Source organism: Bactrocera oleae, chromosome 5, assembly GCF_042242935.1.
Source record: "Bactrocera oleae isolate idBacOlea1 chromosome 5, idBacOlea1, whole genome shotgun sequence".
NCBI classification, from domain to species: Eukaryota; Metazoa; Arthropoda; class Insecta; order Diptera; family Tephritidae; genus Bactrocera; species Bactrocera oleae.
Genome location: NC_091539.1, coordinates 16832538 through 16849339, shown reverse-complemented (window position 1 = coordinate 16849339; position 16802 = coordinate 16832538). Strand labels below are relative to the sequence as shown.

The window sequence follows — 16802 nt, the reverse complement described above, 5'->3', positions numbered from 1 at the left end:
AGATCCTGATTCTCATGATTATTCTTTAGAAGAGTTTTATTTGATTATAGTGTTTTTGGTATTGTCGTTGACAATCGTGCGTTTGAATCAAATTAACTAAGACGTCTTGTTGATGCATAACATTTAGCTTGGCATCTGGTCTTGTGTTTAGAAATGTTTGTTTACTTTTAAATCGTTCTATAACACATACTACATATCATACAATGCACTCTCTTTTTATAAATTCATGCCACGTTGGAAAATTACTAGAGAAATCACATCAGAAGGGCTTTTATACTTGGCTTGACAAACCATTCATGGATGTTGATGAAAATCACATCTACGGTCTTTCTTAATTGATCACAATTGATCACTCTTCATTGTTTAGTATATGTATTATATATTTAACTTTGGTAATGAAAGGCCTTTCAAAAATTAAATGAACTTTAATCGATTCACATGAAACAAGAGCCGTTGTGAGAATTTCTGTTCGAGCACTGCATTTCTTCAAGTATTTTTCTGCATGAAAGTGTAAAATTTTGTGGAAGTGGATAGGGAGGAAACCGAAAAACATAAGTGCAAGGAGAAGCATTTGCACATACATAAGAAAAAAGTAAGTTCTACACAAACCTTGAATGGGGAAATAACATCGGAGATGCGTTGAACAGGGACTGTGGCGACGCCTGAACTGAAGTAGCTGCTGCATCTGGATGTAGAAAGTTCTTGCGTTGTTCTATCCTTTCTTGATGTTGAGTTAGACAACGAGATATTACGTCAGGTAAGGTCTCTAAATGGTCCTACAATGACAAATTACAAATTTTAGTATTTCACAATTAGTATACAAACATAACATAACACACACTGTTTTTATCACACGAACTGTGATAATTTTTGTTTATGTTGGTGTATCCTCGTTAACAATATATGTATATTAATTTTGTTTCAATCACGTCCAGTTTTTTTCTGACAGCTACATATTCATTTTTGTCCACATATAGATATGTACATGTCTTTTTTATTAAATAACTTTATTTATACGACTGTGTTGCATTCGAATAACTTACATATATCATATATACGTATATTACATCGTAAACATGCCACGAAAGTGTTCTAATGACCCCGACATTTTTTGTTATGTGTGTGAAGAATTAACTTTTAAATATCAGCGTCGTAATTTCACGCCATTAATTGAACAGTGCTATTTAGACTATTTTGAATTTCCTGTGAAGAATCAAGATTAATCCTGGGTTTCACATAAATGTTGTGTAACTTGTGTGAGAGTGCTATTAGGTTATTTTTGTTTGACTCAAACAAAAGGCATTACAACCAAGTCCAAACACACTACTCAGTATCCAAACTTGCACATAAAGGTCGGCCTGTTAAACAATTTTGTGCAAGCTATGCCTACATGGCAGTGGGTTTGTATATCTGACATAGTAACCCCAAGCTCAATGAGGTAAAAATTAAAGACGAAATATTTGTGGGTCCACAAATACGGCAACTAATAAATGATAAGAGCTTTGAAGAGAAACTGAATGATCAGGAAAAACTCTCCTGGAAATGTTTTGTGTATAGTTTCCAAAGTTTTCTAAGAAACAATAAATCAGAAAATAAATTAAAATACTTTATAAATAAATTTATAATGAGGTGTAATATGTCCTTAAAAATACACATTATGGACTCTCATCTGAACTTCTGTGAGTGACGAACAAGGCGAGAGGTTTCAATAAGACATTTTCTTTATGGAGAAGACAGACCTTTCAGAAGCCAAATATAAGTCAAGTAAAAAGTTCGTTTGACTTTTTTCTAAGAAATGAAGCATCATGTCATACTATACAGCGCTGAAAACGTGTTTATTCGCGTTAAAAGTTTGTCTTTGACAGTTTCTCGATTGATTGACTCAGTACACCAGCAACGAGAAAATTCGTTATATTTTACATTTTTTGTTTGATCAAGGCGAAAAAGCAGCCAAAGCGGCTGAAAAAATTAATTTAGTTTATACGCCCGATACTGCAAACGAACGTGTTGCACAAAAGTGGTTTGCTAGGTTCCGTTCCGGTAATTTCGATATCAAAGATGCACCACACGCCGGGAGGCCTGTCGTCGAAAATTGCGATAAAATCATAGAAATAGTGGAAACAGACCGTCACGTAAGCACTTATTTAATTGCTGAGGAACTAAAGATAAGCCAGAAAACCGTTTGGAACCATTTGCATAACCTTGGATTCAAAAAGAAGCTCGATGTTTGGGTGCCACACGAACTAACGCAAAAAATATCATGGACCGAATTTCAATCTGCGAAATGCTGCTGAATCGCAACAAAATCGACCTGTTTCTGAAGCGGATTGTGACTGGCGATGAAAAATGGGTCACTTACGACAACATTGAGCGCAAACGGTCGTGGTCAAAGTTCGGGGAAGCGGCCCAGACGGTGGCCAAGACCGGATTGAGGGCCAGGAAGGTTTTGCTGTGTGTTTGGTGGGATTGGCAAGGAATCATTTACTTCGAGCTGCTCCCCTATGGCCAAACGCTCAATTCGGCCCTCTACTGCCAACAACTGGACCGCTTGAAGGCAGCACTCATCCAGAAGAGGCCATCTTTGATCAACTAAGGCCGAATTGTGTTCAATCAGGACAACACCAGGCCACACTCGCCTTAGGTGACGCGCCAGAAGCTCCGGGAGCTCGGATGGGAGGTCCTAATGCACCCACCTTATAGTCCGGACCTAGCACCAAGTGATCCATCCATCTTTTCCTGTCCATGGCATACGGGCTTAATGGTGAGAAGTTGGCCTCAAGAGAGGCCTGTGAAAATTGGCTCTCCGAGTTTTTTGCCAGTAGAGACGCAGGCTTCTACGAGAGGGGTATAATGAAGTTGGCATCTCGTTGGCGCATATTTGATTTAAATCGGACAAATGTACAAAAAGTTATCATCTTTTGAAAAATCAATAAAAAACCGAACGAACTTTTTACTGGACCTAATATTCACAAGTCATCATCATCAGTGTTTTTTGTATATTAGGCAATAATTTCTCTAAATGTAGCTGATGTTTGTACTATTTAAAAAAGTATGTATATGTTTTGATGTCACAAGAAAACCTGAAATTTTTTCATTCAAATATTATTGTTCAGTGGCCCCAGTCATTCAAAATTTGATATGAGTTTTCCCGTAACAAAAAATAAGTTAAGATTTTGTTTATCAGTGTAATTTTTAATTTACCTGCAATGACTGCAATTTATCCTCTAAATTTGTCAGTCGCTCTTCAATAGCATCTTGACGACTCGACATGTCCGAAATAATCTCGTAGACTGTGTTTTGAGTCTAAAATAATGTTAAAGTATTTAATTAGCAACCTTCTATTTACAATAAAAATATTATTGATGTATAATGTATAAAAATAATTTGCCACTGTACTCTTTTATCCTTATATCTGCAAAGGGGACACCGTTAAAGGGACATACTTTATTTTGTTAGCGATTTTTCCGCTAATTCCTAAAAACGCCGATTGTTGGGTATTATGCATGATAGAATGTTGGGCGTTATAGAGGTTTTAGAACTGTAGAACATCCACTACATATTCAATTGAGCTTCATTGACATCTCGTTATTAGCAGCAGTATAACCATTTGGGAATCATCCAATGGTATCCGTATCATCCAATGGTTTCTTCTGTACATTTTTGTCAAAGAAGATGAATGAATCGGACGATCGCCATCGACTATAATATAGATATCCTCTTATTAAATTTGCTATGACATCCGCGGAACCCACGAATACAATATACAATAAAAAATTCGTTGTTTGGATTGGATTAAATAGTACTTGGGATATTCCTCAATTTATTTGAAAAACGTTATGTTTTTAATAATATATTATTTATAATCTCTGCTTCAGTTGCATACCAATCGGTAAATTTTAGACAATTGAAAACCTACAAACGCCTCTCAAATAGTCTTTAAAATTTTTTATGAGGAATGTACAGGCCGAAGTCATTATTCATTTCAATTGAAGCATTGTTTTTAGAATTTTCGCCGAATTACCTACCGTCTGCAAACTTCATGATTACGAATTCATTTTACTTAATTTTCTATAAATATTTTTCGTTTGAATTTTCTGATTTTTGGTGTTTTTGGAGTAGCACTTTGTTATTATTTTTGAATACTTTAATATAGGTGTGTGCATATGTGTATATTTATAGACTGTAAACAATTGATTTAGCCTTTGAGCTGCGGATGGCCCACACCCAAAGTCAGGAATAACACACGTAAAACTACATACTTATTTATAGTATTGCATACAATCAAAAATGTTCCTTTTAAGGGGCACTCCAAATGTAACACCCTAGAAAAACGGATATTTGTGGAATTAAAATAAAAACTACTCATTAACTGTTTTAAAACATTTATATACAATATATTTTTATAATACATAGTAGAATTTTTAAAGAAAACATGTTTATATTTTTCGAGTCACATGCGATCTTTAACGGCGCTAAAAAAAGGTCCCCTATCGCTGAAGTGATTTCGGCTTTCTCCGTAGATAAAACCAGAAGGCTGTAACTAAAATACTTTTTGAGATATTGATTTAAAATTTTGGTTTATTTTTTAAAGGTATAACCTAGCGAGTTATGCCTCCCAAAAACACCTACGTTTAAGTCAAAGGTTATTTGCTTTATTTTTTAATTTCACACACCCTTAAAATTATGACAAACAAGACTTCGTAACAATTACGAATGAATCTACCTTTAATAAATTGTTGATCGCTAGTAGTGGTTATGTAACCATCGCCACAAATCAGCCAATCGAAAACTCATTCATACATTAGGAGATATACTTAAAACTTTGGATTCATAGATTATTAAGATGGCAGATCGACCGACGTTACTTTTACAATAAGATGAAACCAAATCAGTATGCTATAATAGCTTGTCGCTGTGATCAGAAATACATGCACATCTTTGCATACGAGAAAGTAAGATTTTCGTTACACTAAGACCGATAAAACAATTAAGAACAACTTGAAGTTATGTGGAAGTTATGGTAGAAATAAAACTAAATACACATAAATTAAAAAATAACTAAAAATGTTGCCTTATTTCATTTAAAGATAGTTTCATACACATATCTATTTGTAGCAATGCAAATGTCTTTGACAATATTTGAAAATTAAAATTTTTGAGTATATAATTTTAAGTGGATCAAAATTAATTTGGAAATGGAAAAATGTTAGTTATTTTAGATCACCTTTAGTATAAATATATTTGCGTTTTGTATTTAGCTCTTACCTTCGCCATGTCTGTTATTGTATTGGCATTATCCATTAGTTTTCGTTGATCCATTTTAACCTTTCGTAACCTGTTTGACATGAAAAAAATTCGAAAAATGTATTAGACGAAACAATTGTCTACTTACATAGGCAATATACGAATAAAATAATTTTAAATTTTTTGCAGTTGAAATTAGTGTCGAACAAACTTTGATTTGTTAAAATTCTTTGTGGAACTATTTTCTTTATATAAATATTATATCGTGTAAATGAATAGTGAAAATTACTCGCTATAACGCTATGAAACATTGGGACATAAATAATTGAATTATGTGCTTATTTCCAGGGGTTTAATAAAATAATATTAACCCAGTGGTCTATTTATAATTCTTCACATTCTCATATTAAAATGACTAGAACTCCACTCTGATATTATGTTTAACGAGGAAAAAATATGCCTTCGGAACGAGTCTCCTTTCACTACTAAAAAGGTTCAGGATAACCATTAAAAAATCAGAAATTCCGAACTTTAGGAAAACTAAAAAGTGTTCAATTTTTTCGTCGAAATAGAGATTTAGATCTCAAGAAGTTCTCAGTGATAAAAAAGACTAGAGTGGTAGTTGTCTAACTTCTTGTTGGAGTTAATGTATAGACCGACACGTTCGATATTTATGCGAATGCGAATTTAAGGATAGAATGTTTTCTCTATTTTGATTTATGCATATGGTTCACAAAATCCAACCACCTTATTGGTTCGCCCAACCATAATACATATATGATTCAAAACACTTACTAAGCAATAGAAATTTTGTAATTTTAACTCACGTTGAACTACTACTACTACACTAATTGACTAATCGAATTCTAGAACCCACATACTTGGCTTTTACTCCAGTGCTTAGTTTTAAAGAAAATAACAAAAATTTATAAAACTAATTTTTAAAGACAAAAATATTTTGCAGGGCAACTGACAAGTTAAAGTAAGATATATGTAAAGTAATTTGCACGAAATTAAGAAATTCCGGGTGGATATAATTTCAGTTTCATAATATTAATGTACTGAAATACAAATTATGTACTCGCGATTATTTTTTAATGTAATTTCTTTCCTTTGTTAAAGTTGTTTCGCTATACAATGTGTTTTCTTTAATAATGAAAGTATTACTTAAAATATCAAATAATTATCCATCGCTTAAGTACCATATATCCGACATATCATGGGAAACTGAAATGTTTTTCCTTCCTTTAACTTAAATTTTCTTTATAAAATAAACGAAACATTTTGACCATTGAACTTTTTTATACGTATTTAAAAGAATATAGTATATAAATATTTAATAGAAAAATTGGTTTAAACAGATTGGCAACTATTTTCACTAATTTACTATAACTTTAAGGGAAGCGGACAAATAATTTTCTTATTTATAATATAATTCGATTTGAATCCAAGCTTCAATCACCTGAAAATACGTCACTTACAGTTCCTTGCTTTGACGGAAGTATTCATCTTAAAACATCTTCAATAAATATGTATGCAACCACATACATGCATCGATGTATATATATATTTGCATGTTTACATGCTTGCTCTAGTTTTGTGGACAAATTTGTTGAAAAATACGAAGCAGTAGAAATAAATTTCGTCGTTAAGATTGCAGAAAATCGTATCTCAATCTAATGTTGACCACTAAAACTGGGGATATTTTCTGTAGTTTCTAGAAGAAACACTCTTATGAATAACATATTTATATATTGAAATATGTGTGAGAGGTAAAGAAGAAGAAGTAGAGACTTCTGCAATCTTAACACTAACGAAATTATGGATATTAATATTCAAAGTGAAAATTGGAGTTTACATTTTAGTGTAAGTCCACCAATAACACCGACAAGCTTACACAATGTTAAGGGGTATGCAGAGAGACAAATACACTTACAGTTACGAAAACTATGGTTATGTAAATGCGTGAAGCAAAAGTGATCATATTGGCTTGAGATACGAAATTCTAGAAAATTAACGACTTGATATATAAATTTTATTTTTACTGTTATAATTAATAATAGCTGATCCATATATGTCTTATGGCTTGTGTATTTTTTATATGTAAACAGGGCTTTACAACCTAGTTACAGGCTAGTAAAACGAGTTTAGATTAACTTTTTTAAATAATGAGCCGATATTTATATGCATATTAAAAACCTGCAACGTATGCAAATGTGGATATAGCCACTGAATGATTATAGGGGTGCCAAAAATGGAGTTTACACACATGCATTTTTTATTGCGAGAATTGTGAATTTATATGGAAAAACACATTATATTGTAATAAGTATGGAAATAAAACGAGCTATAGCCCAAACGTTATAAGTAACATGCTTGTAAGCAAACATTATTAGTTTGAAATTTTAGTTGAGGGTCGCTTGAGGTGATTATTGGGTGGGATAAAAAACTTGCAAAGCAAAATTATTAATATAACATTAGTATAAAGTTTGGCCAGTGTTCAAATGCCACTGATGAAATTGAGGAATATTGTCTGTTTGTACAATGTTTAATTTTGAATAACTATTACGACTTTCACAGAGTACATTGCACATAAAAGCTGTGAGACAAGTTTCTCTAGAATACTCACGCGTATATAGCTAGAAGGAACTTTCTTTGGTGGGTTCTTACACGTCCGGGATTAACCCGTTTTACTAGTCTTGTATGTTTGTAAATGAGCCAAGTTTCACGAAGAACATTTGCCGCTGCATTTTTCAGCTAAAATTATGACGCAAGGAAGAAATGAAATAAATTTTAGATGAATAACTTCAATACAATATGTTAAAATAGTGTGCATTCTATTATATACATTTATACATAAATACATAAATATATACAATATACATATATATATTAGGGTGGGTGAAAAAAAATGAAATTTATTTTTCGCTTGGTACTCTAAAAAATAGGTTCTTAGAAAATCTCTTCATGTATGAGCTGTTAATTGTAACTTTAATCTTATTATCAGATATGTTAGAAAAATTCATATCTCGCTTCCAACAACTTGAAAAAATATCTCGTAGATAATTGAATGCTCTACAAATCTCTTTCGAGAATCTTTTAAAAGATATTAACAGTTACAGTTTGATTATTTTAAGGGAAATTTCTTTGTTTCTTTTGCATTTTTTTAATTCAATAAAAAAAAATTTTAATTGCAAAACTTACTGTTTCGTATGAAATCTATGAAACGACATATTTTTTCCAATAGTTGGAAAACAAGTAAGGAAGGGCTAAGTTTGGGTGTAACCGAACATTTCACACTCTTGCAACTTGCAGGAATCAAAGGCGGGGAAATACTTTTAGGTGTTTGCTAAACTAATGAGAAATGTAGCGAAAATGCTCAACTTCATTGACGAAATGGTGAATGGATTACAATCAAATTTGGTATCATATTAACTTATATTGAAGGTCAAAGACTCACTTAGTTTTAACTCTGTTATTAGAAAAATATGCTCTCTCAATTTAATTAAAATAACTCCCACATTGGCCGAAATATGTGGTATAAAGTCAACTGGAAGTTCGAAAATCTTTATATTAGGTATATGGGAGCTAAAAGAGTATTGATCCGATTCCCGCCATTTTTGACAATAGAGAATATTATTATCAAAGAAATATTTTCCCGTATCCCAGAAATATATCTCATAGTTTAACTGATATTTTCGACTAAAAGTCAGACATACGCACAGGGGTCCACATATTCGGTAAATGGAGATTTGAAAAGTTATGGTCCGAATTTAATTTTATACTCGAGATGGCATACCTCAAAGCCACTACGAGGTATGTTCAAAGGAAAAGGTGAATTTTGAATTTTTTTTGACATGTACTTATTTATTCATCAATATCTATTTTTTCGCCTTCAAAATAGTCCCCCTCGGAAATAATACACTTGTACCAATGCTTTTTCAAATCCTCGAATAACTTTAGAAATGCGATTTTCGGTATGGCTATCAGCCCTTTCTTCGATTCTGACTTGATCTCATCAATTGTGGCAGCTCCTTTCATTAGTTTCTTCAGTTTTAAGAATAAGGAAAGGTCGGAGAGAGCCAAATCTGGAGAAGACGGTAGTTGAGGCATGATTACGGTTTTGTTATTGGCCAAAAAATCACGAACAAGCATTTATGTGTGAGCTAGTGCATTATCGTGATGCAAAACAAACTGCCACACGTTTCATGTCCAAAACAATCGAGAAAATTGAATGGCATGAGCCAACTGATATGGAAACATTATCTGTAACTTCCCTAATAGTTTTTCGACGATTTTCAATTTTTTTCACTGTTTCGATGTTTTCTTCGCTTGTTGACTTGGTCGCACCTTTAGGATGCTCATCGTCATCAACATCTTCTCAGCCTTCTGTAAAGTGCTTGTACCACTTATAAACACCTATTTAAGACAAAGTGGATTCACCGAATGTCACAGTCAACATTTCAAGTGCCTTAGAGCACTTCATTCCATTTTTAATGCAAAATTTAAGACATATCCTTTGATCAATTTCTTTTGAAAGTCAAAAATCTGAACGCACACAAAACGTGACTAACCTTTTCAGTTGTCAAAAAGAAACTACTAATCGGAATTGGCTTCTAATGCAAGCACATAATAAACATATGTGTCCAATTATAACAAAAACAAAATATCGATAATCGAATATACAGACCGCGAAAAATCCAAATTCACCTTTTCATTTGAACACATTGGTTCTTAATTTTGTGTACTGGAAAATGAAAGAATCATATGGAATCTATAATTGTTTTATATGGGAAGGAGGTGTGGTTGTAGTCCGATTGCGTCAGTTTTCGCACTGTTATGTCATAATCTTATGTACCACATTTGATTGATATTGGTGGAGTAGGCTCAGATATATGTGATTTCATCTAAATGTGAGCGGTGCGAAATTTAACACCTGCTCCTATAAAGCCCTTCTGTGCCAACTCGGTTGTAAAATTTAATGTCTCTGACGCATTTATCGTAGTTTTAACAAAACCGTTATATAAGGGGGTGGTTATCATCCGATTTCACTTATTTTCATGTTATCGCAAGAGGTGTTGAAATGATATGGGTGATATAACTTGAATAGTTTGGGAGATATATGTATACATTAAAAAAGGGGCGGAGCCACACCAACTTGTTTAGTTATGGAAATTTATAAGTTTTAGATTAATGGTGTTTTGTGGGCACCGCAGTGGTTCGATTACGCCCACCTACGAACTCGTCCTTACTTTTTCACCAAAGAACACATGTACCATGTTTCATTAAGATATTTTTACTCAAGTTACAGCTTTCACAGTCAAACAGACGGATGGACGGACAGACAGAGGGACAGTCACTCGGATTTTAACTCGTCATCCTGACAAACAACCGTTGCGTAAACAAAACTACTATACTCTGTAGCAACATGTTGCGAGAGAAAAAATATTATATATAAAATTACTATTATATTATCTTAAATAAATAAGCATGATAAGAAAAATATAAATTCACTCAATTCGGACTAATAAAATTAAATTATAAAAAACTGTTAATAAAAATACTTTATTATGAAAGAGATTATTAATTAATATTTTTTGACGAATTATTTTACGATTTGTATTATACTTTTTGTAAAAGCTTAAACTTTTTTCGAATACCCTTTTCGTTAGTTGTGTATCCATCATGAAGTTGTGAACATGTTTTTCAGCCCGGGTGAGCTCCAACTTTCTCGAAACGACGGCGACAAGCAAGGCCGTGCAACCGGCACCCTGTAATTAAATAAAAAGTGTTATTAAATATGTAAGTATTATAACCTTATACCCATTGTCCCAAATGTATATTTGGTATCTGTCTGGTGCTTTGACACATCACTAGTAGTTATTTCCGTAACATTTTCTAAATCTCAACCCGACGTTTCCTAAATACATACTTCTTACAATATATATTTTATTATCTGTAACAGTAACGTAACGGCTCTGTTCTTAGAAGTTGTCTTATTTTAGCGCGATCCTGATAAAGTACATGATCACAATTATTACTACATATCTGACCACTTATATTACTTATTCATATCTGTAAAAGTTGTGGGAATAACCATTGTAAAAATTCTAAGAAGCATGAATATGATTCTAATAAATCTTTATAATGGGCACTTATTACTACTGTAATGCACACAAACGAAAGGACAAAATCTTATAACGATGCTAATATCATGCTAGTGTCCTGAAGCCAAAAATTAAATGAAGCTGAACTTTCTCTTTATGAAAGACGCCAAGTTGCGTTGTTGTCTACTTGAATTTCTATTAGACTTTCAGCTCAGCAAATAACTGACTTTCAACGATAACTTTAATGAAAGAAATATATTTTATATTACTTTTGCAATGTACATATGTATGTATGCATCTAGAAATAATATCCAACAACAACAAAACTGCCTATAATTAAAGTGGCTTATATTTGTATATCTGATTTAATGTGTTGTAATAAAATTTCAGAGTATTAACGAATTTCTGAAAAGAGTGATTTCAAATTTGACGATCTGTAATTTAATTCGATAAAAAGAACGTCCTAAATAGCAAAGCAGCTATTATGGTTATTTGATAAAATTATGCTTGGAGAGTATAACCATTTCATGTCATCTGATTTTAATAAAATTCTTTTTTCTTACAGTCACAACAAACCAGACAAAAACAACTAGCTTATTTTAAAATTTTTCGAACATAATTATAAATAAACTTAAGTTAAGTAAAAACTGAATAAATAGTTTTAAACAATAAAATTTCATTGATACAAAAGTTGTTATCTTGGCAATAATAACTAAATTTATTATTTTTCAATTTGAAATTCTACATTATTTTGTTAATTTTTAAAGTAATTAATACAGGTAGTATAATGAATTTAGTTATCTTTTTATTTTAAATCCAATAACACTTCCTCGTTTAAAAAGTAAATAATATAAGTAGATACATATGGATTTTTAGGGGTTAAATTTATGCTACTTATACTAAAATTAAAAATGCATTCGCATATTATTTACAATACTTTTAAAGTAATTTTGAATTCAATCCAGTTCTACTAAACTGAACAGAAGTCCGTGATATTTTTATAACTTTTAAATTTGCAAATAATGTAGTATTATCTGAAGTGAAGACAGTGTTTTTGTAGGCGACTTTTTATTGGATACTGTGTAGCGTAATTAGCTTTAATTATCATTAGCCGCACAGCATCACCACCAAAAATTGAATTATGGGAATAAAAAGCAATTATTGTAAATCAAATTTTTCTAGTTGATCAAGTTCAATTCTTTAATCACCGATCATCAATTTCAGATATCAGAGATACAGATATTCTTCTCTCTAAATATAAGATATTACAATGTAATGAGCACATATTTCAGTATTACTTATTCGGAAAAATACTGTTCAAAGACATGATTAAATCGTTGGAAAATATATGTAACTATGGTTGATTGCTAACGTTAATTTGCTTACTATAAAGCCTATTAGTAATAATTTTATATAAAAAACTAATGGATATAGTACCTTAAGTATAGATACCTTATACAAATTATTGACTAAAAATGTTCATTCAATGAATTTTTAGTAATTAAGTAATGCTAAATACAACATAATCCAATTTAATACAGCCCACTTTAAAATAATACCTTTTACGGATTTCATATAGTATACCATATAGAGCTTTATTTAAATCGAATTACAATATAAACTTACTATTATTTAATATGCCGACAATAATATTATGATTGATTGCTAATTTTTGTAAATAATACAATATACATACATATATACTTATAGTACATATGTTTTACTTATGTATGTACAAACATGTACGTGTCGCAAGCTGCAGCACTCACCATTATTCCTGTACTGACGGCAATACCACGTCCACAGTACGTATTTGGTACAATATCACCGAAACCGACACTTAAAAATGTTATTGCTATCAGCCACATTGCATTCAAAAGATTTGCATGTTCTTCGTCATGAAACCTGTACGGGTTGTAGATACACACACACATAAAAAGGGTTGTTTCTGTATGCAACAGTGCGAAATGTTCAAGCAAATATGAAAAAATACAATAACTTTTTAAGTTGATGTTTGATGTGAGGCAAACTGCTTTCGTACGAGTATGCGTTAATAAAATGGTGTTAAAAGGTTACAAATACACAACGTATATATTTGCACATATCCACATTAAACACATTATATGCACACATGTATTCATCGAGGGTTTCACGAATGTATGTACATACATATCTTATTGAATTACCTTAGTGCACTTGATAATTTCTGCTTTCTTATTTGTTGAAATTAGTAAACGTGGATGCTTTGTTCACGAATATTAATTTGTAATAAAAATTGCAGAAACGTTGTAGATTTCAAATTAGAGGTTGTAAAGGCGCCTCAAGTGTCTCCTAATTTAGTTAGTTAAGATACGTTTAGTCAATTTACTAATGATTAATTTAGGAATCTGTTTGAAGCGCCTCCTATCAACTAAACACTATCGACTTTTGAAGCTCTTGTTTGCTATTAAAATTTGTTGTAAGAAAAAATAATTACATGCATACATTCATACATACACATGTACGTTCGCAATAAGGGAATTATTAAAGTGACGGCCTATACCTTTCGTTGAATATATATAGTATAGAGTCGAGGATACAATATTTTAACACACATCATACACTTGATACATTTGTATGTATATATTATTAGACTATGTTCGCCAGACTAAACTTCACAAAACTTGGACTAAATGCGACAAATACCCAGAGGATTAAGGGACATTAAATGTAGTCTGTATATTAAATAAATCTAATTATAAATATAATAAAGATGTTCAAAATATGGTTCAAATTGTGTCTAATTTTTCCTCTTTGCTTACATATACGTATTAATATATTTGTATATATGCCAAATCTTGTTGAAAATAATAATTCTTTTTATTTCAAAGGTAATAAGTGGGAGTTGTGGTTTAAGTCCCTTTGTTGCTCTTCTAAAATAAGTTTTTTTTGATGATTAATGCTTCAAAGTTACATGATTTGGTGTTGACATTTCGAAAATTTAATGACGTAAAAAAACTTTAGAAGATTACCTTGATTAAAATTTGATAATTACTTAACATTGTTTACATACACATACACATTATAATTCATGAAATCTGATTAAAAATACGGTAAAAATTACGAATACTGAATGACATAGGAGAGAGTAAGGTAAATGATGAAAATTGCATAGTATACAGCGGTGTTCTGTTTATTGATTTCTAATTGCTAGGAAACGATCGAAGGAATAAGAGTTTTGAAAATAATTTTTTAAGCCAGTCTTGTGTTAATTTTTTCACAAAAAACGAATTTTATTTTGGGAAGGCGCCATTTTCACAAAAATGAAAATTTTGACTAGTTTTTCAATCAATCAAAAACCTGTATTCATCTATAATAATAATAATAAATTTTTTCGACTTTTGGATTTGATTTTTCAGTGAATTTTAAATAATTTTAAGCATCAACTTCTTATTTACCGTAAGACACTTTTTAAGGTACATTTGTTGATTTATTTATTGAATAAAATGCCTCTTCCAAAAAAAAAACTAAGAAATTCATAAGAAAAACGTGTATTTTTTAACATTCAAGTGGATATAAGGAATATAAAACCTTCAAGAAATTTTACAAAAAATTCTAACGCCAACTTCTAGACACTTTAAGTTAAATTTTGTATTTGGAAAATATGTCCAAATAATTATGTGTATGTTGTTCCATGGAAACATAAATATAAATTTGAAAAAACACTGAAAACAAAAAAAGAAACGTTCTCACTTTGCTTTTAAACACGAAACGACATACATAAAGTTATTAATACTATTATGAACATGATCACTAAAATGTAAGGTATCACTAGATTCAAATAGCTTTCGAAACGTTGAGATAAAAGGATAGTATTTCTGTTAAATGCTAGTATGAATTTTAATAGGTATCCGAAGATACCCTCATAACACTTTTAGTTATGTGATAACTACGATAAAAGTACATACATATGTATCTTTACATATGTACGTTCTGAAAAGTTACATATTCGTAAATATATACACTAATACACACGTTTATTGTGTACATAAATACTTAGATATGTATACATATGTACATGTTATGTATATACTCTGTTTGTATTTATAGACGTTAAACAACCAACCAACTGCTGATCCGTTAACTCGACTTCTGATTAAACATTACAAATTTGCATACATACTATTTACTTTTTAATAAATATTAACAATTAAGAGCTGTTTACATGTATGTATACCCTACGTTTAGGTTGAGATTTATCGTTCAAAGATAGTCTACCATGGTTTGAAAAAATGTGTCTCTGTTGGGTTTCCGTTCTTTTGTTGCACATTTTTGGGATATTTTTTTGGATTTGTTACGTTTGTCAAAATACTTACCACCATGCCACATGTAAGCGTTATACCGCGTCCACAATAGGTGTTGGGTACAATATCACCATATCCCACGCATAGGAACGTGATGGCTGTTAGCCACATGGAGTTTAGCAAATTTGCGTGCTCCTCGTCGTGGAATCTTTCGTGATACGAACGCACAGTAGATTGGTTGCATAGTATTTGCAGTAGCAGTAGTAGTAAAGTAGTGGTGGTAGTGGTTGGTAGGTGAAAAGTGGTACAAACAAATAAACAGGTTGGTGAAAATGTGAAGATATTTCGTTTTAATTTCATGAAATAATACTTCCACAAATTAAATTCAACAAAAAGATCTATTTAAAAATACAGTTAAAAGCAATTATGTGATTTGAAATTTTCGATAAAATTTAGGGATGAAATGTACATATTAATTATATAAATAGGCTTTTGTAAATGTATACATCTATGACATTTACATATTGCAAGTAAAATATCTATTAAATCATTCAATACGTCAGTATTTGTATGTATATCAAAATTATAATGTTGTTCTGCCTATGCGCAAGATTGTCTGAATTCAATTGTATGGTATACGTAAATAAGTACGTGTAGGAATAGCGTCAATGATTATCTAATACTTAAATTTTATGTACGGATAGTATTAATTTTTGTGACATGAGAAAGGATTGGTTTATGATATGTATGTGAACTTATATGTACGTATGTATGTATCACATTATTGTTAATAATTGCCTTTTCATTTAATATATATATACGAACATACGTATTTAACTACTTTATTCCAAATAACTGTTTTCCCATCTATGCGAAAGCGTATTTCATCACGCATTGTAAATGTGTATGCATTTTAATGTTTTCTTGTGTCTGAAAAAATGATCATGCTTAATTTTAGTAATCCAAAAACATATATGTGAATGCATTAATAAATCGAAAAAGACACGATAAACGGAAACCAAGCAATTATATTTTCACGACACAGTTCTAAAATTTAGCGTAGCACAATTTAAATTACATGATATTTACACCGCAAATTGTCAACTTGCTTTATAAGTATAAGCAATAACTTAAGATTTTAAATCAAAAACAATAAACAATTTGATGA

General features: G+C 31.2%; 1 protein-coding gene across 12 annotated transcripts in view; it reads right to left on the bottom strand.

Annotated features, from left to right (window-relative positions):
- Positions 1-16802, bottom strand: part of SK (small conductance calcium-activated potassium channel) — a 236778-nt gene that overhangs the window by 13918 nt on the left and 206058 nt on the right. For 8 of the 12 annotated variants that reach the window (XM_070110224.1, XM_070110232.1, XM_070110225.1 and 5 more), the window contains 6 exons: positions 13121-13256; positions 10905-11015; positions 7874-8001; positions 5266-5335; positions 3202-3303; positions 610-776 (listed from right to left, as the gene is read on the bottom strand). In XM_070110224.1, coding sequence (XP_069966325.1) covers positions 610-776; positions 3202-3303; positions 5266-5335; positions 7874-8001; positions 10905-11015; positions 13121-13256 — 714 coding nt within the window. Of the gene's footprint in view, positions 1-359; positions 499-609; positions 777-3201; positions 3304-5265; positions 5336-7869; positions 8002-10904; positions 11016-13120; positions 13257-15706; positions 15843-16802 lie in introns of those variants that run through there. The other 4 variants (XM_070110230.1, XM_070110226.1, XM_070110233.1 and 1 more) reach the window with 4 other exon arrangements.